The sequence below is a fragment of the Camelus dromedarius genome, chromosome 24 (genome assembly GCF_036321535.1).
Source record: "Camelus dromedarius isolate mCamDro1 chromosome 24, mCamDro1.pat, whole genome shotgun sequence".
NCBI classification, from domain to species: Eukaryota; Metazoa; Chordata; class Mammalia; order Artiodactyla; family Camelidae; genus Camelus; species Camelus dromedarius.
This window is the reverse complement of record NC_087459.1, coordinates 21,596,757-21,622,317: the sequence shown is the minus strand read 5'-3', so window position 1 is coordinate 21,622,317 and position 25,561 is coordinate 21,596,757. Positions and strand designations below refer to the sequence as shown.

The following is a 25,561-nucleotide window of genomic DNA, read 5'->3' as shown; positions in this document are numbered from 1 at the left end:
GCTGGGACCCATCCACTTCTATTCTGCGCTGACAGATTGCTTCCCTGGCCTGGGGCTCTCACGAACCTCCTATCTGTACTGTGGCTTTTGGAGATGTCTGCGGGACCAAGTTGTACCCCAAGGATCCTATTCTCCTTAAACGTGTCTCCCCATTTTCAACAACTATATACTGGTAACTTTAGTGTTCTTTTTATTTTTAAACATTTTGTTTACAAAAATTAACTTATTCTCAGAAATAAAACTCTTTAAGAAGTTGACTTTTTCTCTCTGCAGACCTGACTTGAAGGGAAGGGAAGGTGCAGGGTTAGGGCAGAGGAAGGGGAAGAAGGACTTCAAAGGGATGGAGGCAGGGTCCAAGGGATGGGATGGGGAGGGGGAGAGCAGCAGGTGGAGTGATGCTGGGGGAAGATCGCTGAAATTTGTCTGGAGTAGCCCTCCCACCACAGGGCAAGCAGGCATGTCCCTGGCCAAGAAAGGACAGACAGGGATAGAAGGAAACAGAGTGACAGGTGCCCCCTACTTGAGATGAGAAGAGATGGGGAGAGGGGAGAGAAAGAGATTCACAAAGAGGCAGGCCCAAGCGATGGAGAAAAAGAGGGAGGAAGCAAGGGGACGATGGACATAGTAAGTCACAAGCAGACAAGCAGGTCCCAGAGAGAAAAAGAAATCAAGAGCGTACAAAGCAAACAGAGATGGAGACAGTCTGAGAACACAGACGAAGAGGCAGAGAGATGGAGAAGGCCGAGGAGCACTCAGGCCGGGCCCCCGGGCGCCAGCTGGCCCAGGTCGGCCTCCGTGCGGCTCACCCACTCGAGGTAGAGGCTGCACACGCGGAGCCCCAGCACCTTGGCCGGGAAGACACCCCCGGTGGCGGCGGCGGCGATGGCGGCGGCGGCGGCGGTGGCGGGCTCGGCCCGGGGCCCGCCGGTCTCGGCGCCCAGAGCGCCCAGCACGGCCTCCACGGCGGCGCCCAGGGCGCGGGCCTGGCGCGCCGCGTCCTCCAGGCGCCGCAGCAGGCGCGCCGCCCGCGGGTTCAGCTCGGCCTGGCGGCGGCGCACGACGTCCAGTAGCGGGGGCAGCACGGCCAGCGCCGCCGCGTCCAGCCGCAGGCGCTCGGGCACCGGCAGGCCAGCGTGGCCCGGGGCCGGGGCGCTCAGACCCGCCACCGGCGGCCGCGGGGGCGAGAAGCCGGGCAGCCCGAAGGGGTCTCCCTGGTGCTGCACCTGCGGAGACGCGGCAGTCAGGGCGGCTTCCGGAGGCGCGACGGCAGCGCGACTCATCCGCTGGGAACTCAGCCCTCCACCCCTCTCCTGGGGTCTCAGTTTCCCCATCTCGCAAGTGGCACACTCCTGCCAACAGAGCGGCTGTGTTTGAGATCATACAAAATAACAAAAAACACCGTGAGCTTTACCCCAGTGCCTTTGTTTCCTCATCTCCACAATGGAGATGGTAACAGTATCAACATCATAAGGTAGTCATGAGTATGTTAAAGAATGACTCAGTAAATATTAGCTCTTTTATTATTACTTCTATTTTATAGACCCAGATTCAACTCTTGCCTCCACCACTTCTAGCTGTGCAGTTTGGCACAAAACCATTTCCTTCTCTGAGCCTCAGTGGTCTCTGTAAGACAGAGGAACCATTCCCTGTCCTGCCTTCCTACCAAGGACCTGCTGAGAATCAGAAGATGTGTAGGGTCTGTTTCATTCCCTCCACCCAGCTTCCCTCACCTCTGCACCTGCCTGCCACGCAGCAGGGACTCAATGAATAACTGCCATGTGAGTGAACAAATGAAAAGATAAAGGTGATTTGTAATTTGTAAAGATGTTGTAACAATACCATTTATCCTTTGCTAACATCTTGCTTCTGGTTCAGGCATTGTGCTTGCTGCTTTAAACACACTATTCCTAATCTTTCCAACAATGGGTGTGATGATGATTTTGTAAATGAGGATATTGGGACTGACTTGCTCTAGGTCATCCATCTAGGAAGGGGCAGAAGCTGGGATCTGAACCAAAGTTGGTAGGACTACAAAGCTGGTTTTATTATCCTATTGCTATCATAATTGTTACATTATTATTTTTAATTTTTTTTAATTAAAAAATTTTTTTAATTCTTTGTGGGGGAGAGGTAATTAGATTTACTTATTTATTTCTAGAGGAGGTACTGGGGATTGAACCCAAGATCTTGTGTATGCTAAGCCAGCACTCTACCACTTGAGCTATACCCTCCCCCCAATGTTATCATTATTGCCCAAGGTCACAACAAGTTGGCAGGCCTACAGTCTAATTCAAAACTACACCCTCCCACCATTACACCAGACTAATTTAGGGAACTACCTTCTTTACTTGGTCAGGGTCCTCTGTCCAACCAAAGATGTTGACAGATCCCTCTTCTCTGTAAAAGTGCCCTTTTGTGGGGTGTGTATAGCTCAGTGGTAGAGGACGTGCTTAGCATGCACAAGGTCCTAGGTTTAATCCCCAGTACCTCCATTAAAAAGAAAAAAAAGTGCCATCTTGGGATGGCATTTTTACCCCTAGACTCAAACCCCTTCTTGGCCTCTCTGCATAACATAGGTAAGAGTCCACAGCTCATCTTGTTCAACAGCCTCCTTTTATACCTGGGGAGACCCAGGCCCATGAAGGTGAGATGATAAGATCACACAGTGCCTAGAACCTAGGTTTCCTGACTCCCAAACTACAGTTCTCTTCACTGTCTCAGGTTGCCTCTGTCTAAAATCACCAAGGAGGGAGCCTCCAAGCTGAAGCAAACGGAGGAGCATTTGGGGCACAGAAGGGGTCCTCCTCCAATCTGCTATGTGGCCAGGGGCCAGTTACTGACCCCTCTTGGGAGCCCCAATTTCTACAGCTGGGAAGTGAAGCTGAGAAAATGGATGATCAAGGACAAGGTGATCTATACTTCCCCCTTCCCCAGGCCCCTGGTACCCACACCCCCATCCCCACTCACATATTCCTGGAGCAGCTGTTCAGCATATTTGGTGAGGAGGCGGGCAAGGCTGTGTGTCTGTTGGATCTTGGCCTCCAAGTGGGGAAGGGGTGAAACTGAGGAGTCAGCCTGGGGGTCTTCTGGTGGGAAAAGGGGGGAGGAATGAGGGTACCCAACCCCCTGCTTCATGACTACTTCTTTCAGCCTGGCTCTTCCTGAACCCAGAAGCTCCACTCTGAATTTTCCAACTTTTTAGCCAGGCAGGCTCTGTCCCATTTAACTGAGGGAAAATGTGAGGCACCAGACATTTGCCAAACGGTTGTTCTACCTGAAATGTGTTCCCTGTCCCCAAGTCACTGCTGAAATCCTACTAAAGCCAAATTCAAACACTGCCACCTCAGTGCAGCCTCCAGATTCACCCCCTCCTTTAAATTAACTTCTTCCTTCTACTGAAGGCCATTTGTTCACACTTCCAAGGTGGTTCTTTTACTGGCTGTTTATGTGAATCTGCCTCAACCTGGGAGCCTTTTGAGGGTAGGGCTCACATCGTTCTGTACCTCAGTGATTGTTGGTGGAATTCAGCATCCTTGAAGCACAGAACTTCTAACTGAAGTGAACCTTAAGTCCATTTTACAGACTGGGAGACTGATGGCCCTTCCGTGCAACGCGCTGTACTGGGCACCGGGCAGTATCAGCGATCAGCCACCGGACCCCTCCAGCACAAACTAGAGGGTGGCGCCCGGGGAGGAGGACTACATATCCCGACAAGCCAGCGCACGTGCCCAGGGCATGCTGGGAAATGTAGTCCCGGCCCGGCAACTCCCGCCCCGCCCCCGGGCGGACTTTGCCCCGCGGGTCCCTATCCTTAACAGCCTCGACTTTCGTCTCCTGTTGTCAATCACCCGCTCCTGTGTCCCAAAGACTTCCTCCTCTAACTTTACCTCTCCCTCTGGCTCCCAGCTCTGATTCTTTCCCGATACTCAGAGAAGATCACGGCGTCCAGCCCCAGCTATGACCTCAATCCTCCCCCAGGGTATACTCGAACCGGCGGTCTAACTCGTGAGCCCAAGTTCCTGAAGACATAGCCCCAGGCCTCCTCTAAATTCGGGCGCTTGTCCCTTCCCACAGCTCACCCACAACTCACCCACAACTCACCCGCTCGTTACCTGACACCGGGGCCCTGCTCTCCCTGCTGAGGCCGCTCCCTTCCCGAACCTAAGGGTGGTGGGGACCCAGACCCCAGCTTCCAGCCCTTCTGACCCCTGCTCCCTTCCGGCACTCGGCATCCGGCCCTACAGCCCCTTACCCAGACTTCCCTCCCTCCGGCTCATGCTGGCCCCTGGCTGATCCCGGTTGCCTCCACGCCCCCCTTCGGAGGGGGAGAAGGGGGAAAAGGGTAGAGGCGTGGCCCGGTCGTAGCCAATCAGGGCTCAGACCCCAAACACTCTACCCCCCCGTCCCCCCTCCCCTTGCAGCCCCAGGCGGGATTCCTTGGCCCTGAGCTCAGCTCCCTGCTCGCCTGGCCTAGTCCGGAAGGGGGCCTGAGGGGCGCGGCAGGTTGTGTGCAGGGTGGACTTGGGACATCTAGGCTTGGGGTGCCGGGGCCTGGGAGGCAGTCCTGAGTCCCGCTGGGAGGAGAAGGCTCACGCTCCGACCTGGAGGAAGTCTTGGCGCCAGAGCTGCTTTTTTGAGGAAGTTTGAGGGGGGTAGGAGAGGGTGCAGCTGGCAGGACTGGAATGTGCGGGCCCTTCTTGGCTGGGGAGGGAGAGCGGGGTGCGTGAGAGGCCGAGATGGGCGCCCTCAGGCTTGGGCCACACCTGCCAACACATACCTCCTGGCCCATCTCAAATGCCTTCTGCCCTCGTCGTTCTTATAGTCATACCTACTAGGAGGGAGCCACCACCTCACCTCACCTCACCTTACCAGACCTAGTAAGAGAACCGTTCCTCTGACACACCTACATATACTGAAGGGTTAAGATCTTCATTCTCACACAGGAACAAGCTTCAGAGACAGGTACAGGGAGTCATACCCACACGTCAACCCGACTGACCTGGTGCAGACAAACCTGAACAGTTACCACAAATGGTTCCCAAGCACCACTCTGTCCTGGGCTCTGGGGCCCACAGATGATCCATTCTTGGTCTCTGACCCACTGAGGAACTCACAGTCTGATGGGGAGACCATAGACAACACAGGTAATGGGGTTTGTGAGAGAAGAAACTGGGAAGGAGGCCTGTATGTCCATGAGGATATTGCCATGAGCAGACAACAACCAGAAGAAAGGAAGAGATTAACTGGCAGAGAGGACAGCAGGTGCAACTGTTGGGAGGGGCCACATCACACACTTATTAACAGTGACTATTCCTGGGTATTTACTGTGTGCAAGGCACTAAGAGTTATACACATATTAACTCACTCCCATGTTATAGTTGAGGAAATAGTTATCAGTGACTTGTCCAAGGTCACTGGATAAGCAGAGCTGGGATTTTACCCCAGAATTCTGGCTCCAGAAATGCTGTCATAACCACTTTCCTATAGTTTAACCCCCCTGGACATGGTCACACCAAAACACACAAACACAATAGCTACATCCTTGAAATACGCACACACATGGCCACACAAATTTAGAATGTCGTATCTGCTGGCAAACACAGCCTCAAACAAAATTGACCAAGACACACTCATTTTAAGCTAACTTTTCATTGAAGTAAAATATATGTAGGGAAAAGTGCACACATCCTAAGTGTACAGCTGGATGAATTTTTCAAGAATGAATATGCCCTGGGAACCAGCACCAGATTAAGAAACAGAATATGATCAGTTCCCAGAGCTCCCTCTCAGCCCCTCCCAGTCCCAAGGGTGACCACTATCCTGATTTCTCTCACTATTAATTGATTTTGTCTGTTTTGAACTTCATATGAATGGAATCACATGGTGTGTACGCCTGTATGTGACTTCTGTCCTGAGACTTGTCCCTGTTGTTGAGTGTAGCAGGACATCCCTCTCCTTGTTGTGTCCTCCATGGTGTGAACAGGCTACAGTTCATTTTCCACTCTCCTGTCCATGGGTTGTTTCCAGCCTGAGGCTATTATGAATAGCACTATTAATATTCCAGTACAGGCCCCTTGGTGCTCATACCCACGCATTTCTTTTGGGTGTTAACGACCTCGGAATAAAACTGCTGGATCTTAAGGTTGCATTTGTTCGGTTTCATTAGAAAACCGCCAGTTTTCCAAAGTGTCTCTACCAATTTACACTCCTCCAGAAATATGAGCGGTCTAGTTGCTACTTCTTCACCTCCACTTGGTTAAGGTCCGTCATTCTCATTTTAGCCATTCTTTTGGATAGAGAGCCACTCATATTTGCAGTGTCTGGCATTTAATTGGCACTTAGTTAATAGACGGTTGAATGAATGGATGAAGGGATAGTTGGACAGTGTAGAACCAGACAGCCTAGTGAGGAACAGAGACACCCCCCCCACACACACACACACCCCACACACACACCCCCACCCCCTCAGCGCGCAGAGGTCTCACACTGGAATACATACCCTCTCGCGCCCCCTGGCGCCCAAGTGGTCTGAACGCACGGCCGCAGCCCCGCCGCGCGCGTCCAGTCACGGAGCTGCCGCCAACCTTCCTCCCGGTGGCGGGCAGGGGGCGCTGCGCGTCTGGGCGCCCCGAGGGGGCGGGCCCAGTCGGGGCGGGGCCGGCCGGCTTCCAGGCCTGGGCTCTGGCCGCCCGCGCCGCCCGGCCGCTCCGGAGACTGGCCGGGGCGGGGCGCGGCGGCAGGAAGCGGGGCGGGGACTCGCGGAGGCGTTGGGGATCGAGGGAGGGCGCGGCCAACTCCCGGAGGGACGACAGGCCAGGCCGGGAGAGCGGCGCCCCGGCCTGGCGCCGAGCCTGAACCCGCCGGACGGGAGGCTCGGCCTCGGCCCCAGCCCCGCCAGCATGGCCGGCCGGACCGTGCGGGCCGAGACCCGGAGCCGGGCCAAGGATGACATCAAGAAGGTGATGGCGACCATCGAGAAGGTCCGGAGATGGTGAGCGCTGCCTCAGGGCCAGGGACGGGACACGGCGGGCCACTGCTCCCCCAGATACGTCTACCTTTTCTTCGTCAGCTGTGGTCCCCAGGTGTTAGGTGTGCCCCCAGCTGCGCCCCGGATCTGCAGGGCTCTCTCTTCTGGCTACATCCTAGGGTCCACAAAGCGTGTTCCCCAGCCCTGCCCTCCCGGAGCCGAAGCCCCCATTTTTGCCCCGCCCCCTGAAGCTTTGAAGCTTTGACACTCCTCCCTCAAGTGTGCCCCGGGATCTTCATTGCCATGGTCCCCAGCCAGGCTCACAGTCGTGCTTTCGATGTATATACCCCAGGTTTCTGCAGAGCTGCTACCCCAAACCATACTTTCTAGAGGTATGCCCATCCATGCCCTTGGTCTGCAGTGTTTCTCCCATTAGCAAAACTGCCCCTTCCCTCGTGCTTCACCCCCACTTCTACAGGTTTCCCCAGTTGTATCCAGTTTCTGGGGTGGCTCTCTCCTCAGGCCTGACTCAGTCCGCCCACCTTCCCACAGGGAGAAGCGCTGGGTGACTGTGGGCGACACTTCCCTTCGTATCTTCAAATGGGTGCCAGTGGTGGACCCTCAGGAGGAGGTGAGCAAGCTCCCCCACATTAGGCCCTGCATCTGTGCCACTCAGGCAAGCCCCTCCCCACCTTGCCTCCACCTCCAGTCCCTACTCAAGACCTGGAGTACAGCGGCCCACACAACGTTAACAATTATTTGCAACTCCGCCTCTTCCTTTTCCCCCACCACCAAACACACAGCCCCTCAAGACCTAACCCAGCGTGCACAACCTGTCACCTTATGCAGGGCCTTTTGCTTTCTGTGCCTCAGTTTCCTTCTTTGTATAGTGGGGCTTTACAAGCGAACTAGAATGCAGACTCTGACCCTTAGCCCTCTAACCCCCAGGAGCGTCGGAGGGCAGGTGGCGGGACAGAGAGATCCCGAGGCCGGGAGCGGAGGGGCAGGGGTGCCAGTCCCCGAGGGGGTGGCCCTCTCATCCTGCTGGATCTCAATGGTATGTAGGGATGCTGGGATTTGGGGGGCTGTGAGGATTGAGGGAGGGGACTGGGGGCCTCAGGCCCAACCCTTTTGGCTTTTGCTCCCACAGATGAGAACAGTAACCAGAGCTTCCATTCGGAAGGCTCCCTGCAAAAGGGCACAGAGCCCAGCCCTGGGGGCACCCCCCAGCCCAGCCGCCCTGTGTCACCTGCTGGACCACCAGAAGGGGTCCCAGAGGATGCTCAGCCCCCACAGCTGGGCCAGGAGAGAGGTAGGACCAGGTGCCTCCCATGAGCCCGCTCCTCTGAGTTTTGTCCTCTCCAAAGCTGAAGCCACTAGCTTACCCCTCTTTCTGCTCCCCATCCTGTGTTGTCTCCTTGGGAACTCTTCCCTGAGTCCTGTGGAAAGTCACCGCCCCTCCTCTAGGGGCTGTCTTTCTCCTTCTTCTAGCTTCTTGGGTCTGTAGATGACTTTGCACTGTCTGAGATTTTCATGTAAATTTAGCCATTTACCAGTTAAATATCTTTCTCTCCCACTCCCACCTCATATCAGCTTCCTGAATGTTGGGCCTATGTTGATCTTGTTTATTACTGTATCCTTGGAACACCATGGGACACATAGTAGGTGCTCAGTAAATATTTGTTGAGGAATAAATCATTGTGATAATCAGAAGTGATTAATTTAAAAAGTGATTAATAATAAGTGATAATAACAGCTAATACTTATTGAGCTCTTATTGTGAGCCAGGCACCCTTCTAAGCACTTTACGTGTTTTATCTCATTTACTTCTCACTACAACCCTATACGGGTTATGATCTCCATTTATAGATGAGAAACCGAAACCCGGAGAGGTTAAGTAAGTTGCCCAAGCTCACCCAGCTAGTGAGCCAGGATCTTGAGCGTGAGTCCTCCTCAGCTCCTCTTTCTTCCCATATAGTCAGTCTCTGGTCAGATCCACCTCCCAGGTGTGTCTGCTTTCCTCTCCCTCCCCCGGCTCTGTCAGCTCTCTTACCTGTACCTGGTTCCAGCCTTCTCGCAGGTCTCTCTCCTCCAGTTGCACCCACACAACTACCAGAGCACAAGTTTGATGGGTCATTTTCCTGTCTCAAAGCCTTCAGTGGCTCCCTCTGACTTTTGACTCCCTCAGCTTGGCTTGGTACACACGTTTGTACTTTTATCAAAATAAAAAACAATGATTGGCATTTATCAAGCACTTACTGTGTGCCAGACGCTGTACTAACGGCTTTTCCTGTGTGAGCTCATTTAATTCTTACAACAGTCTCACATAGTAATTACTGTAATTGTCCCCATTTTATGGATGGGAAAACAGACTTAGAGAAATTCAGTCACTTTTCCAAGGTCAGGATTTGAACCCAGGCAGTCCAGCCCCAGAATCTGCACTTGCTAAGCATATGTTCCCTCTGCCTGAAGTGTGCTCCGCCTCCCCACTTGTCTACCTGATCGAATCTACTCACCCATCAAGCCCCTACCTGAATGTCCTTCCTGTGGTTTCTTCCTGGGCTGCAGCCAGGTGTCCGGCTCCCTCCACAGTGCTCCCACAGGCTGTGGGCTTATGTGTTTGGTGTTTGTTTCCCTCCTGGTCTGCTATGTATGGAGTAGGTGCTCAGGGAATGTCTGTTAACTTGATGTTCCAGATCCTGGGGGCATATCTGCAGGCGGCACGGATGAGCCCCCAATGCTGACCAAGGAGGAGCCTGTTCCGGAATTGCTGGAGGCTGAGGTGAGAGAGGACAGAGGGCTGGATTCCCAGGTCTTGGAGGGAACGGGAGTTCTGGGGTAGCCAAAGGCTTGGGGGCTGCACTCTTGAGGTCCAAGTGGGAAATGTAGACCTTGGACACAGCTGAAGTCTTATAGGATGGGTTCTTGGGACTAAAAAGAAAAGGGTGTTTTAGAAACAAAGTCTTGCAGGCTGGATCGGGGCTGATTTAAGACCATTAAAAGCCTGAAAAGATCATGGTGCTCCTCCAAGTATTTTTTTTTTAAATCCTAAATTATGTAATTAGCTTAAGAAAGTCCCTCACAGACTTCTGACTTTTTCCACAAGGACTACCTTGATGCAGTCTCCAGAAATATCAAATATCAACTTCTTTCCCCCAAACAGTGTTGTTGTTTCTGGCGCCCTACATCATCTGTGTTCTGGGGCCCTGGCCCTGGGCTAGACTCCCAGGTCTGGGAGGGGAGTAGAGTGGAGGCTTTGGAGAAGGCAGAGGCTAGGAGGCTGCACTCCTGGGTTTGGGTGGAGCTCACGCCTGTCCACCCTTCCTCTCCAGGCCCCTGAAGCTTACCCCGTCTTTGAGCCAGTGCCACCTGTCCCCGAGGCAGCCCAGGGTGATACAGAGGACTCGGAGGGCGCCCCCCCACTCAAGCGCATCTGCCCAAATGCCCCTGACCCCTGAGAAGCCGGCCTGCCTGTCTTGTCGCCCCAGGGGCCCCTTTGGCTTTTTACAAATAAAGACCCTTTTATAATTTTGTGTCATGTCATTTCCCCATCAGGGCTGGGAGGGTCTTTGGAGACAGTTTTGTCTCATGCTCCATTTCTCAGATGGGGTCACTGAGGCTCTAAGAGGACCTACCTATAGTCACACCATGAGTCAGACATGGAATGGGGGTTTGAGCCAGGACCCTGCTCCCCAGTACTCCCTCTACCCTGTCCTCCTTACCTTTGACCCTTCCTAAACTTCAGTCCTCCTCCTCTAGGAATCCCAGGACCCCTCTTCTTTCTGCTCAGCCCTCCCCTGGGCCCAGCAATTACCAGAGCTCTGGGCAGCTGGGCCCATGATTCCCACATGTACACAGGAACACGGAGGCCCAGAGGGACTTTGGGGCCTGGGATGATCTAATCTGTTCTCTGCCCTCAGGAAGCTACAGCATCGTGCCTCCCTGCCTCTGCTTAGCCATTCCTCCACTGGCACCCCTGCCTGCCTTTCTGGTTGAATCTTACTTGTCCTCAGCTTAATGACTACCTCCTCCAGGAAGCCTTCCCTGACCGCAGGCTCAGTCGGTTTCCCTCCTTTTGGACTCACACAACCCTGTGTGCTTCTTTCCCTTTGTCTCAGCATTTATCAGGCTGTTTGGGGATGACTGGTTTGTGTGTCTGTCTTGTGCACTAAACTGTGGGCTCCTGAGAGCAGAACTTGGTCTCAGCTTTGCCTGGTACCACACTAGGTATAAAGCAGTCCTAGCAACTGTTTGGTAAATGAATGAATTAATGAATGGGCTAAGGGTCTCCAGGAAGGCTTCTCGGAGGAGGTGGCACATGAGGTTGACTCTTGAGACATGAACCTCAGTGTGGTAGCTCTGAAGTCAGAGGTCCTGGTTCAAGTCCTGGCTCTGTTACTCACTAGCTGTGTGGCTCTATGCCGGCCATTTCCCCTCTCAGAGCCTTAGTTTGTTCATCTGAGCAGTGGCAGCATCTGCCCCAGTGGTTTGTGGGAACCTTTAAACAGTATAAGGTACTTTCACTCTGGCCTGCAAGAGAGTCAGAGTCCAGTGTATTAGCCTTATTTTTATTTTTAACAGAAGAAGAGACTGAGGTTCAGAGGACCAAATTGAAACTTTAAAGAACTTTTTAAAAATTTAAGGGTATTTCCTGCTAACAGCTGCAGTAGTAATATTTGAGCCAGGGCTGGCCAGGGAAGCCACATGTGCAGCGATGTGGTATATTCGTTTCTTGTTGCTGCTGTAACAAATTACCACAATTTTAGTGACTTACTGTTCTGGAGGTCAGAACTCCAAACTTAGTCTCAGTGGGCTAAAGTAAAAGTATCAGCAGGGCTGGTTCCTTCCAGACGCTGTAGCGAGGAGTCTGTTTCCCTGCCTTTTCCAGCTTCTGCAGACCACCTGTGTTCCTTGGCTTGTGGCCCCTTCTTCAATCTTCAAATCCAGGAGTGTAGCTTCATCCAAACTCCCTTTCTGTCTCTGCTTCCATCCTTACGTCTTCTCTGACTCTCCTGCCTCCCTGTATTAAGGACCCTTGTGATTACATTGGACCCACCTGGTTAATCTAGGCTGATCTTCCCATCTCGAGTCTTAATTTAATCACATCAGCAGAATTTACAGGTTCTAGGGACAGGCGTGGACATCTTTGGAGGGCCATTATTCATCTTCACCACATCTCAGCCATTTTCTGGGTGTGTGGGTCATCTCATTATCCCAATGAGTCACCCCATGTGGTGACGAGCATGCTCTGTAAAATGTAAAGTGCTTTGTATATATCAGTAGTACAGTGTTAAGGCCTAGAATTCAGGCTCTGGGTTTGAATCTCAGCATCTTCATTCACTCACTGTGTGGCTTTGAGCAAGTGACTTAACCTCACTGTGCCTCAGTTTTCTCATCTGTAAAATGGAGGTGTTAGTAGTATCAGCCTGGTGAGACCACTGTGAGGATTAAATGAGACAGTACATGGAGACCAAGTACCTTCGCTTGGTACATAGTAAGTGCTCACTAAATAGTGGTTGCTTTTTCCTATTACCCTGTTTTACAGATGAGGATATTAGGGTGTAGGGGTAGAGGCCAGAGACTCACCTGTCAGCCCTCAAGACTGGGGAGGAAGAGTCCAATTCTGAGTAGACTTGAAAGGCTAAAGTCTTCCCCATTCCTGTCCCTCCCCTGGCCCAAGGCCTCAGTCCCCAAGCATCTGTCCCTTAGCCCAAGCCTGCCCTCATCCCTTCTGTGATCTGGTTTAAAAACTGCCTCTTCCACAGCCACATCCCTGACTGTCACCTTGCCATTCCCTCCCCACACCCTCCCAACGTCCATACTCTCTTTTTGGAAATTCTTCACCCTTGGCTCTCGGGCCCTAGCTTCAGCACTCCCCTAGTCTCTTCCCCTTTGTCACTCTCTTCTTTTCCTGATCCTTTAAATATCTCTTCTCTGGGCTAGCTGTTCTCTCCATCAACATTCTCCCTGCTAGGTCCTACCTGCCCCTCGAATTAATGGCTCCCATGTCTCTGTCTCCAAGTTCTGCCTCCTACCTCCAGACTCAGAGCCAAATGCCTTCACAACATCTCCACTGGGATGTCCCGCAGATCCTCAGCATCCTCCTCCTAACTGTTCCCAGCATCCCCTCTGATTTTTTCCAGAAATGGCCCACAATCTCAGGAGCAGCCTAATATGGGACCACCAGAAGTCAGAGTCAACATGCCATGAGCCACCCTATCCCACTGAGTCCCAGTCCTAAGTAGCCCTCCCATCTGCCCCTTTCTTAGGGCCCCACTGTTTTGCTGGGTGCCTCCCAGTGAGTCTCCCTGCTTCACTCTTGCCCATCCTCAATCCATTGTCCACCCAGCAGCTGGGTAGTCTCAGAACCCGAATCTGCCCATGACACTGCTGAGGGTTAAAACCCTCCAGTTCCCTCATCACCTGTAGGATGGACTCACACTCTGCCTCTTCCCCCACCCGTGCACAGCTACCCTCGGAACTGCTTATAATCGCCCCCAGACACCCTCTGCTCTTTCGCACCTCTACGGCTTTGCTCTTGTCGTTTGCTTGGCCAGATGTGCCTTTCTCATCCCTCTTAATCTGGGAGATGTCTTCTTGTTTTCCTAACCTCAGCTTCCTGGTGTGGCCTTCTCTCCTGTCCTTACGCCCTGCCCCCTCCTCTGCTGTTTCTCGGCACATCGGCTATTCCTTGTGATGGTCTGTGTTGGCTTCTGTCTGCAGCACCAGCCCACGAGCTCCACGAAGGCAGGGAAATTCCTTTATTCATCACTGCATGTGTTTATTGTGTATTTACTGTTTTCTGGGTGCTATTCGGAGCCCTGGGATACAGCATAAGCAAGATAGAAAAAAAATCCTTGCCGTCATGGAGCTTACCTTCAGTACATTATATCATATGTAGGAAGTTATAAGTACTTTGGAAAAAAACAGAGTAAGGGAGGTGGGGAAAGATAAGATTGTGATTTTAAATAGGGAGGTCTGGGAGGCCTGACTGAGGAGACATTTGAGGAAAAGCTTGAAGGAGCTGAGGGAGAGAGTCATGAGATATCTGGGCGAAGGGCATTCCAGGAAGAAGCTATGGCCAGTGCAAAGGCCCTGGGGGGGAGCATGCCAGGAAATGAGATCAGTGCCTCTGGAACAGAGGGAGGGAGTGACACAGCAGTGGGAGGTCAGGTCAGGTCAGGTGGGGCCTCAGGCAGGGCAGGCACATAACCTGTCACTCAAACCTGGAGAATAAAAAGAGGACATATTAATAATTATGCCCAGATAACAGGTAACCTGGGGTAACCTGGATGTGTGGTTGTCCTGCTTGGAGGCCACTGTCAGGACTGTGGCCTTTATTCTGGGTGAGATGAAGAGCTATTGAAGTGGTGTCAGCAGAGGAGTAACATGATCAGACTTAGAGGGTTTTTTTTTCTTTATATTTTATTATAAAGAATTTTAAAGTTTGCAGCAAAGTTGGAAGAATTGTACAGGTAACACTGATATACCTACCACCTAGACTCTGTAACATTTTACTGTATTTGCTTTATCACATATCCATCTATCTATCAGTCTTTCTTATATTCTTGATACATTTTGAAATAAGTTGCAGACAGTGGTATATTTCTTAACACTTCAGCATGCACATCGTTAACTAGAGTCCAGTATTTATTTACAGGTTTTCTTTTCCTTTGAGGCAAACTAGCCACATAGCAAAATGCACAGGTGTTAACTGTGATTCAGGGAGTTTCAACAAATGCATAATCTACATAATGCAAGCCCTTATCAACTACATCACTATGTCCCTGGAAAGTTTCCTGCTGCCCCTTCCCTGTCCCCAACTCCCAAGAGGCAGCACTGCTCTGATTTTATTTTTGATTAGGTTAACCTGATCTTGCTCTTCACATGCATGGAATTACACAGTATGTACTCCTTTGCATCTGTTTTCTTTCACTCAGCAGAATGTTTCTGAGAGGCATCCACACTGTTCCTTTCTGTTGCTGGGTTATACGCCATAGGCTTGGCTTTGACTAGGATTGCTCTGCTGGGTAGGGAACAGATGAGTCCAAGTCTTCTCCCTGTTTCTAGCTCCCTGTACAAGCCTGTCAAGCCTGGGGCTCAGAGCCCTGGATGAGTTCACTCCAGGGAGATGGATAACCTTTTCTCAGGGAACTTTCTAGAATGTAAAGTCTATGGCATCGTTCCCCAGAAATCTGGGGAGACAGAACTATATCAGCAGTAGGATCATAAGTGGCCCAGCTTTCTGGTTTGCCCAGGACTTTCCTAGTGTTGGCCCTTCAAGTCCCATTCCCAGGAATCCCTCAGTCCTGGGCAAACTGGGATAGTTGGTCACCACAGCAGGATCCCACCACTGCCTGGGGCCCTAACCTCCAAACTGGTCTGCTGCTCTTGTGCTCTAAAACTTCCCATGGCTCCCCATGGCTTTGCCTGGCAACCCAAAGGATGTACTCGGCCTACAGCAGTGGTTCTCAAACTTTGCTGCACATTGGAACTACGTGGGAAATTTTTTGTTGTTAATGGAGGTTCTGGGGATTGAACCCAGGACCTCATGCATGCTGAGCATGTGCTCTACCAATGAGCTATACCTCCCCTACCCAGGTGGGAAGAAATTTAACTTGATATATGATAGTTCAATAAGTTTGTTTATTTATTCATTCATTCATTTTTACCAGAGGTTTCTTCTAATTGAAGTACAGTTGATTTACCACCTGAGAAATTTTGATGCCTAGCTTCCTCAGAGATTTTAATTGGTATAGGATGTGACCTGGGCACTGAAACTTTTAAAAGCTCCCCAGGTGATGCTAATATGCTACGAAGTTTGGGAACCATTGGCCTATAGATATGGCTTGCTTGGCTTACAGTGGTGTTGAATGTTTTGCCAACCTTTAAAATGAAGTGATTTCATGTGAAAATCTGGACTCTCAGCTACCTTTGACAAAGCAGAAGTTCTGAGACAGTGAGTCGGCTACCAAGCGTGGTCATCACAGAGGGGCATGGGGCATTGGCCGCCCCTGGAGACAGAGCGTGTGCTGTGCAGACCCCGCAGCCCCCACTGCCCCTCCACGTCTCACTCCTCTTATTCATGTTCATTTACACAGCCTACAGGCTCAGGTATGAGCTCTCCAGCCTGGTCCCCGCTCACCTCCTCAGCCTCTTCACTTATCCTTCTAGTATGCTCTATGCTTTAGCCACATGTCTGCCTTTGTCCATGCAGTTCTCCCACCAAACTCCTGATCTCGGAAGACAAGGCCCTGCTCAGTTTGGCTCCTGCCCACCTCTTGCTCCTCTCCCCTGAGTTCACTACCGTCTAACCCTTGGGAACTCTGAACACACTGCAGCTGGCCAACATAGTTTCCATCTTAGCCCTTGCTGCTCCCTCTGCCTGGGAAACTTTTCCCTTCCTCTTTCTTCCTGACCAGTGCCTACTTATCTTTTAGGCTCTGGCTTAGATCTCACCTCCTTCAGAAAGGTTCCCTGATCCTCAGACTAGGTCAGGCTCCAGGTTAGTCACTGTACTTCCTCTTTCACTTGACATCTCACTTCCCCTGGTAGCATAAGGCCATGTTGTCTGTTGTAGGGCCTCATCTAGTGCCTGGTAAGTAGTAGGTGTTTGTTAATGATAGTGAATGAAAGAACATCTCCCTTTCTCCACTGGCAAATCCTACTCCTTTTCCTGTGACATTTCTACTATAGCATAAAACTCTGTTCTCCTGGAGACCCAAAACCTCACTGAGGTCAGGTGATCCACAGAGTTTTAGCTCAGGTCCTTCTCACAGTGGGCTCAGTGGGTCCCCAAACCCATCCTGAGGTTCTTTCAGAATGCGTATCTGGAATAGGCAGACAGGGCAACAAGCAGAATTCCCACATCAGTTGAAGGAAGTGCTGTGATTGGTTGGTGAACCAAGGGCCCCACAGAGGGCAAGTGCAAGGGTAGAGCACAGTAACTTACCTTCCATTCCCTTAAATGTGTCTATTGGCAATGGCTTTTCTGTCTCTCCCCTCCTTTGTTCCTCCGGTCAGCTCTGAGATGCAGCTGTGGTGTAGTGAAAGGTCAGGATGCAGGTAGGAATGGAGGTATTTCAGATTCAATTGATTTGGGCTAACTGCATGATCTTTAGCAAGTCATTTCCCTGGCCAGACCTTAGTTGCCTCATCTGAAACATGGAGCCAATATGATCTTTTCCCCAACTTTGGGGTCATCTGTCGTTGAACCATGTTAGGAAGAGAGTGAACCAAGTGCAGAACATGCAGCTGAGAAGCTGTACGTAAACCGAGTTTTTGCAAAGAGAGTATTTCCAACTTTTAATTGTTTAAATCACCGGTAGGATTGCAGGTACTCTAGGAAGTTTAGGGCATGCAGTGCCAAAGAAAAGGAAGTAAAAGTCCCTCAGATGAGGATTTACTGTCATATATTAAGATATTGTGAGGGAGCTGGAGAGAGGCGGCTGGGATCAATGAAACAGCGCAAAATGGGGCGCCGGGGCTCTGGTTCAGCTGCCGTGTGACTTCAGTCGCCTCGTCTGTAGAATTGGATCCACAGGCCCTGCTCCCCTCACAGCCTTTGGTGAAGCCTCTCGGAAACAAAGGAGGGCAGCGCGCCTCGGAAACGGTGGAGTGAGTGGAAAGCGCGTCACAGCGTCGGAAGGGTTAAGGGCACCGAGCGTCGCGCTGGGCGTCCTAGAGAGGCTGCGGGCGGACTTCCGGCAAGGGCGTTTGGGCGTGGTTTTCCCGCAGGCCGCGGGGCACCGGTGGAGGGCTGCGCCGCCGCCAAGGCTTTGCCTACTCTGTGGTGGCAGATCAGGGTTATCTAGGCAAGGCCCTGCCCACGTGTCCCCTTTCCCCGAGTTCCGGACCAGCACTTATGACCGTGGGTAGTATCAGAGCCCCTCTGGGTCTTTGGCCTCTGGGACTAGCCGATCACGGTCGGTTTCTTCGAATTACTTGCCCCTGGGAATTCACTGTATCCCCATTATACATCCCAGGAAACTGAGACCAAGCAAGAGGAAGTGACTTTGGAATGGCAAAGGCATGCTTTCTCACCAGCGTATCTAGTCTGGGCCGAGTCATAGTTCAAAGCCACGTCCGTTGATTCCTGGCGCTGCTGCTCCGGTACATACATATCCTTCCCTTACTACCACCTCAGGAATGGGTGCTATTGGCCACATTTGACAAGTAAGAAAAGTGAGGCTCAGGGCAATTTTCTCCAGTTATGAGGCAGAACAGTGGTTAAGTAGGGAGGGTTATAAACCAGGTTTGTCCAACTTGGCTGGCAGATCTGTTTGGGGGTATATTAGCTAACACTGAGTGCTTACGACTGAAACCTTTCATAAAGGGGCAAAAGCTTACCACCGGGAGATGATGGGGCGTGGGGTGGGATGCTCATCGACCTGGCTAAGTTAAATAATAGTGGTCTTGGTGTCTTTGCATCGTTCTGTTTAAGGAGAAAAAATTTTAAGTTTTAACAGCTTTCTCTCTTTTTAATAACAGCTTTTATTGAGATACAGTTCATATGCCATGCAAGTCACCCATTTAAAGTGTACAATTCAGTGGTTCTTAGTATATTCACAGAGTTGTGCAACTATTACCACAGTCAACTTTAGAACATTTTCTTCACCTTCAAACCATACCCATGAGCCTTCATTTCCATTCTCTACCTCTGCACTCCAGCCCAAGGCTATCACTAACCTACTTCTGTCTCTATAGATTTGCCTATTATGGACATTTCATATATGGTGGTATGTGACCTTTTATGGCTGAGATAATCTTTTTTTGGTGGGGAGTAGGTAATTAGGTTTGTTTATTTACTTTTAGAGGAGGTACTGGGGGTTGAACCCAGGATCTCTGTGCATGCTAAACATGGGCTCTACCACTTGAGCTATATATCCTCCCCCACAAGATAACCTCTTTTTTAATGACAAAGTCCAAGCCTTGAGGTCAGAGCTTTGGCCTGTAACCATACCCAGCTAGAACTGAACAGCGTTGTTTTGATTTTGTTGTATTTTTTTTTACCACTCTAGGATAAAGGATAAGTATTTCCTGTTTATGGTAGTGATATAGTTTCCTTCTTCAATAAAATGTGTTTCCATAAAAAAAGTTGATTTTTAAAAATTCTTATTTTTTATTGAAGTATAGTCAATTTACAGTGTTAGTTTCAGGTGTACAGCAAAGCAATTCAGTTATACATACACTTTTTTCAGATTTTTTTCCATTATAGCTCATTATAAGAAATTGAATATAGTTTCCTGTGCCATACAATAGGTCATTATTGTTTATTTATTTTATATGTAGTAGTGTGTATCTGTTAATCCCAAACTCCTAAGCCCTCCCCATACCCCCCCCAACCTGGTAACCACAGTTTATTTTCTATGTCTGTGAGTCTATTTCTGGTTTCTGAATAAAATCTGTATTCTTTTATATTCCACATATAAGTGATATGTCTTTCTCTGACTTCATTTAATATGATAATCCCTAGATTCATCCATGTTTCTGAAAATTATATTATTTCAGTCTTTTTTATGGCTGAGTAATATTCCATTGTATACATATACCACATCTTTATCCATTCATCTGTCAATGGACATTTAGGTTGTTTCCATGTCTTGGCTATTGGAAATAGTGCTGCTGTAAACATTGGTGTGTGTGTCTTTTTGAATTATAGTTTTATCCAAATATATGACCAGGAGTGGGATTGCTGGATCATATGGTAAGTCTATTTTTAGTTTTTTAGGGAACCTCCATACTGTCCTTCATAGTGGCTGCACCAATTTACATTCCCATCAATAGTGTAGGAGGTTTCCTTTTTCTTCACACCTTCTGCAGCATTTATTATTTGTAGACTTTAATGATGTCATTCTGACTGGTGTGAGGTGATACTTCATTGTAGTTTTGATTTGCATTTCTCCAATAATTAGCGAAACTGAGCATCTTTTCATGTGCCTGTTGGCCATCTGGATGTCTTCTTTGGAGAAATGTCTCTTTAGGTCTTCTGCTCGTTTTTTGATTGGGTTGCTTTTTTTTTTTTTTAATTAAGCTGTATGAGCTGTTTGTATATTTTGGAAATTAGTCCCTTGTCGGTTGCATCATTTGCAAATATTTTCTCCCATTCTGTAGGCTGTCTTTTTGTTTTGTTGATGATATCCTGAGCTGTGCAAAAGCTTTTAAGTTTAATTAGGTCCCATTTGTTTATTTTTGCTTTTATTTCCATTACTCCAGGAGCTGGTTCAAAAAAAATATTGCTGTGATTTATGTCAGAGAGTGCTCTGCCTATGTTTTCCTCTAGGAGTTTTATAGTATCTGGTCTTACATTTAGGTCTTTAATCCATTTTGAGTTTATTTTTGTATATGGCATTAGAGATTGTTTTAATTCCATTCTTTTACATGTAGCTGTCCAGTTTTCCCAGAACCTCTTATTCAAAAGACTGTCTTTTCTCCATTGTATATTCTTGCCTCCTTTGTCATAGATTAATTGACTGTAAGTGCATGGGTTTATTCTAGGAAAAAAGTTGATATTTATAAAGGACAAGATTAAGCAAATAGTAGTAGAGGTGGTATACAAATATGTCTGAAGTTTGGGAAGATGGGATGTGAATGAAGTTTGGAAAACGCTATGTTGTCTGATTTGAGGCTCTCCAGGACATTGTTGGAAGATCACCCTATTATTCCACTGCACTCTTCTAACAATTCCTAAGAGGAAGTGCATTATTTTACTGATGAAGAAACAGATATAGAAAAGTTAAGTATGGTAACTTATCAAAGGTCACACAGCTGGTGACAGAACCTAGACCTAACCTAAGATCTAATTCCAAAGACCACCTACTAACCAAGTCTTGAAGTAAAACTGAGGGTGACAAATGGACTAGCAGGCTTGAGAGAGGACTGTAGCCACTAGACAAAAAGATGTGGGGACCAGGCTGGTTAAGTTGTTTGGGATACCCTTTCAAACAAATATATATATATATATATTTTTTTTTTAATTGATGTATAGTTGGTTTACAATGTTGTGTTAATTTCTGGTGTACAGCATAGTGATTCAGTTATGTTGGGGTACACGGCGGGCTGGTGCGCAGATGGTAAAAGAATTTAATGAAGACAAAGTTTAAAAAACAAAGGAAAGTTTAATAGATGGGCTGCTACAGGCAACAGCGGGCCACACAGATGAGAGGTGCCTGTGTGAGCACAGAGGGTGAAGGTGCAGGGTCTTTAATTGGGGGGAAGGAGCCGTGAACACAAGGGGTAGGGGGCTGCGTGATCAGTTCCTGCACAGCTACCTGATTGGTTGTGAGGTAAGACTTGTCAGGGGCTATTCTGAGTAATGGGATTTACGACTCTGATAAGGACAGGATATGCAGGGATGCCTGCCCACCTACGGTACTATGAGATTAGCCATTTCCTGGGGGCGGTTAGTTTTGTTTTTGTAAACACACATCCTGGGAAGATGTTTTTTATCCTGACGTGGGGAGTTAGGGTTAAGGGTGCCAGTCAGCTCCAGGCACATGGAGAGCCCTGTAGTTAGGGGTTTTTTGGCTTTAGAGAAACTTTAGAGAGCACCAGCCAGCTCCACCACTTGTACACGTGTGTATATATTCCTTTTCGTATTCTTTTTCATTATAGGCTATTACAAGGTAGCAATGGTCAAATTTTTTTATAAAACAACTTAATTTCTGACTCTGAACAGAAATCCCATCTCAGTTACTGTTGAGGCTTTCTTCCTCTCTCAAGGGCATACCAGAATCCAAGAGGTGTTGCCCGGTAACCAAGGGTTGTGTGTGTTTGTGTGTGTGTGAGATGCACATGCTTGAGCGTGTGTGTGTTGCTGCCATGGAAAGTCTAATCTCTAGTTCATCTTAGTTGCTGTTGGCATCACTATCCAAGCCCAGAGTGGTCCCTTAAAGTTCATGGCTTCTGCTCCATCCCACATGTGGGACACCAGAATCTAGGGCTGGCTGAGATTCCTCGTATGAAGGAGCCCATGATTCCTGGAATATCAGGCATCCATCTGCTCTCAAGATGGCTAGCTTCATAGACCATGGCCTTGGGGCATGTGCCAGGACTCCCTGTCTCCCCTTCCAGGCTTGGGGACATTTCCATCCCCTGTCACCACCTCCACCAAGGCCCTCTTGTCTCCTACCCTCCAACCCTTCTTATTCCACTTCATAGTCTTTCACTGTGGCATTTAATAGCACATGCAATTCAGAGCCCATTTCCGTTAAAACTAGTTTTCTTTTCCTCAAAGGCAGAGATCGCTTAATTTTTAAACCTTAACCTAAAAAATGTAGCATGTAGAAGACAAACAAGGTTGGGGGGCGTATAGCTTAGTGGTAGAGCATGTGCTTAGCATGCACGAGGTCCTGGGTTCAGTCCCTAGTACCTCCATTAAAAAAGAAAGGAAGAAAGAAATGTAATTTCCCCCCCCCCCCAAACAAACAAACAAACAAAAAAGAAGACAAACAGACTTGGTCCTCCCCTCACACAGCTGTGCAATTCAGCTTGGACCCAAACTTGAAGTTAACCACACTTATCTTCCTTCAAAGGCAATTAGGGTCCATTGTTATTCAACTTGAGTGAGTCTTAACCCTGACTCCGAGCAACTTAGATCTAAGAGTAATTTGGGGCCGTATAAAACAAAATAGCTAACACTAAGCCAGGTAATATTCTAAGAACTTGACATGCATAATCTCCCAATAATCATGTCAACAACTCTGTGAGGTAAGTACTATTATTATGTCCATTTTATAGATGGGAAAACTGAGGCACAGAGCTGTTTAAGTCACTTACTTGTCCAGGTCCCACAGTTAGTACATAGTAGGGGCAGATTTGAGTCCACATAGTCTGATTTCAGAGTATATGATCTCAAATAAAGAACACCCACTCTGAAGTCAGACTATCTCCTCCATCATTTACAGCAATATTTTAGTGTTCCCTATATATTGGCACCCTCCTGAAGCAGTTTGTAGCTACTTGGGAAGCAGAACTGAGGACTCTCCACCCCAAAGAGGAGTCTAAGCACCTGGAACCTGGATCTCCCACTCAGGACATCTTTCTCCCTCCCAGCTCCTGCCTCTCTGTGCACAGGTTAACTAAGAGTTGTTCCACTAAACACAAACTGCTACTCTGAGTTACTATGTGTCCACATTAGGCTAGGTACAGTTATCATTTCTCTGTTCTTTGCTACAGCCCAGCAAGGAATTATCCCTATTTTACAGATAAGTAAGCTGAGGTTTACGAAGGGGAAGTGACTCGCCCAGGTCACAGCACTAGTGAATGGAGCCCCAAGGATTGGAGCCCCTATCCATCCCCCAGCCTCCTGCTCCAGAGTTGAGAGTCACCTAAATGAGTTCCTGGGGGATGATGACTGGCTGTGGTTCCCAGGCAAGTTTCTCACCCTCTCTGGCTCCGTTTCCTTATCTGAAAAATCTTTTCTTCCCCATCTTTCTCCCCAACTTTCTAATGAAAGCAGGCTTTTTTTTTTTTCAGTTTCAAAATTAAACTTGAAGACCACTGTAAAGAGGGTGTTCATATAAAGAGAGGAGTCTCACTCCTTTTTGGGGGGCGGGGAGCGTTACATGCTCTAAGGAGACATTTTCTGCCAAAGCTTCTAGAGCAACAAGTGGGCTGAGGGGCTTGGAGTTTTGGGGAAAATAGATGGGAATCCTTGAGCCTCGCGGGGAACAAGGACGTGGTGGTAACAATGGCTCCCATTGACTGGGTCTTCGTAAGGTGCCCACCCTAGGCTAAGTGCTGTACATACGGGTATGTGTACTGTGTGTGTTTACACATGCAGACACACATTAGAGTGTCTGACTGTCATGTTTTTATCCACTGCCCTACTCTACTCCTCTGGATTTTGAGAGGGGAGTTTTCTTAGCGATCACCTTACCACACCTCCTAATTTATAGGTGAGGAATCATTTCTGTTAATTCAGTCGTGGAGTTCTGCTTCATACTGGGCCCCATGTTGAGCTCTTAGAAAAGACAGAAAAGACCAATTCAAAGTGTTCACAATGGGAATCTCTGGGTAGTAGGAATATAGTGTTAACTCTTATTTTTGCGTATCTGTGTTCCTGTACTTTCTACTGTGTGCATGATACTACTTTTATAATAAAATAAAAATCAGTTCCCTTCTCTCACATTGTGCCTCTACTTGTACAGTACTCTTTCTCCAACTTAAATGATTATATACTTCAAAACCCCCAGGTTGGGAGAAATTTCATTTCAGGAATTCAAGACCTTGTTCTAAAGAGGTGTCCCCTTAATTCAAGGGGCAGGTGCCTCTGCAGTTCCTTCTGAGCAAATGTCATGACTCCCTGCTTTCCTCTTCTCAAACCCCCGATGGGCCCAAGGATTGGCATCTGACCCCAACTTCCCATAGCAGGGATTCTCAGTGGGGCCTGAGTATTCAGAAAGATCTGGGGCAAAGTTGATTGTCACAATATCTAAGGATGCACAGGCATGCAGTTAGCAGGCAGCAGACATAGCAGAGGTCATGCCCAGAATGCCAGTGGACTCCTGTAGGCTGGCCTGGTGGCCTGGGAGGTGTTTGGGCCTGGAAATACTGCCTAACTGGCTGGCTGTCCAGCTGATCAGATCTAATCTTTTGGAAAGTTTGAAAGCCAGACCCAGAAAAAGTGCACTGAAACAGCAGAGACCATAAGAACCCTTATCAGTAGTCTGCGTGGTAGGGTCACTGTGCTGGGAGTGACTGTGCCTCTTGTAAGGAGCAAGGTGTTCCAGAGTCCCCATGAGTTCCATGGGTCTCAAAGGGTGTGACCAATATCCCAGGTGTCTGTGAGGCTCCACCATAAGCACTCTGCAGCCAGATGGGATATATAAATGTAGGAGAAATCCTACACATTGTTTTCCTTTTACTGAAAGTCATCAAATAACGCAATAAGTGACATTTTAAATAATTTAAAACTACTTCCTCTGTTAATAGGTATTCTACATAACCTTCCTTTTTTGTGTGTTATTTTATAAAACTTTATTTGTTTTAGTTTTCTTCTGCCCTTCCTTATTTTCTTGAAATGTTTTAGGATTTTTTATCCAAGAGTTATTTTGGGATGTTTGTTGCTTTTTGGGGAGGGTGGGAGGTGTGCCAGGTAGATAATTAGGTTTATTAATTTACTTTTAATGGAGGTACTGGGGATTGAACCCAGGACCAGGTGTATGGTCCCACTCTACCACTGAGCTATACCCTCCCACCTTTGCTGCCTTTTTAATTTTACAACTCCAAGTCCTGAGGTCATGACAAGGAATGATTTGAAATTTATATAACCTGGACCTGAAATCCTCAGTGTTGCCTATAAGTTGAACAGAAAGAAGTAAATTCACATAGTTAAAGAGTTTTGGATAAGTAGACTTTGTGATTGGGGAAGGATTATACCCCTGAACAACTCCTAACTAAATATTTTGTTCAATTTATAATTATTAATTACAATAGTTAATGGCTCAGAGAGGGAAAGCAATTGCTCATAGTCACACAGGAAGTTAGTGCAAAGCTAGAACTGCAACTTTGGTTCCTTATCTTCAAGCTCAGTGCTCTTTCCATTAGTTCCCTCCCCATGACTGTTGACTCACAAAGCCATGGCCAATGAGA

General features: G+C 48.7%; 2 protein-coding genes across 3 annotated transcripts; one reads left to right on the top strand and one right to left on the bottom strand.

Moving 5' to 3' along the window:
* Nucleotides 1-173: 173 nt before the first annotated feature.
* Nucleotides 174-4,959, bottom strand: CTF1 (cardiotrophin 1). Of its 2 annotated transcripts, none has more exons than XM_064478564.1 (3): nucleotides 4,253-4,959; nucleotides 2,968-3,083; nucleotides 174-1,223 (listed from the first exon to the last, which is right to left on the bottom strand). In XM_064478564.1, exons 1-3 carry the CDS (start codon nucleotides 4,275-4,277, stop codon nucleotides 753-755), a joined length of 612 nt encoding a protein of 203 aa, XP_064334634.1. In that variant the 5' UTR covers nucleotides 4,278-4,959; the 3' UTR covers nucleotides 174-752. The 2 variants fall into 2 exon arrangements, with proteins under 2 accessions (XP_064334634.1, XP_031288735.2); XM_031432875.2 differs by having other exon boundaries at nucleotides 2,968-3,086; nucleotides 4,253-4,955.
* A 1,744-nt stretch (nucleotides 4,960-6,703) lies between these two features.
* Nucleotides 6,704-10,495, top strand: BCL7C (BAF chromatin remodeling complex subunit BCL7C). The gene is made up of 6 exons (XM_010996142.3): nucleotides 6,704-6,991; nucleotides 7,520-7,598; nucleotides 7,916-8,024; nucleotides 8,118-8,279; nucleotides 9,664-9,749; nucleotides 10,300-10,495. The coding sequence occupies exons 1-6, from the start codon at nucleotides 6,900-6,902 to the stop codon at nucleotides 10,423-10,425; spliced, it is 654 nt and encodes a 217-aa protein (XP_010994444.3). The 5' UTR covers nucleotides 6,704-6,899; the 3' UTR covers nucleotides 10,426-10,495.
* Nucleotides 10,496-25,561: the final 15,066 nt, after the last annotated feature.

Bases quoted from the DNA above. Each gene is read 5' to 3' on its own strand.
- CTF1 (XM_031432875.2), bottom strand. From the start codon at position 4,277: ATGAGCCGGAGGGAGGGAAGTCTGG. The intron at 3,087-4,252 runs GTAAGGGGCTGT...TTTTCCCACCAG, and splicing joins CCGGAGGGAGGGAAGTCTGG to AAGACCCCCAGGCTGACTCC. The intron at 1,224-2,967 runs GTGAGTGGGGAT...GCGTCTCCGCAG, and splicing joins AACAGCTGCTCCAGGAATAT to GTGCAGCACCAGGGAGACCC.
- BCL7C (XM_010996142.3), top strand. From the start codon at position 6,900: ATGGCCGGCCGGACCGTGCGGGCCGAGACCCGGAGCCGGGCCAAGGAT. The intron at 7,599-7,915 runs GTGAGCAAGCTC...TCTAACCCCCAG, and splicing joins TGGTGGACCCTCAGGAGGAG to GAGCGTCGGAGGGCAGGTGG. The intron at 8,025-8,117 runs GTATGTAGGGAT...TTGCTCCCACAG, and splicing joins CATCCTGCTGGATCTCAATG to ATGAGAACAGTAACCAGAGC.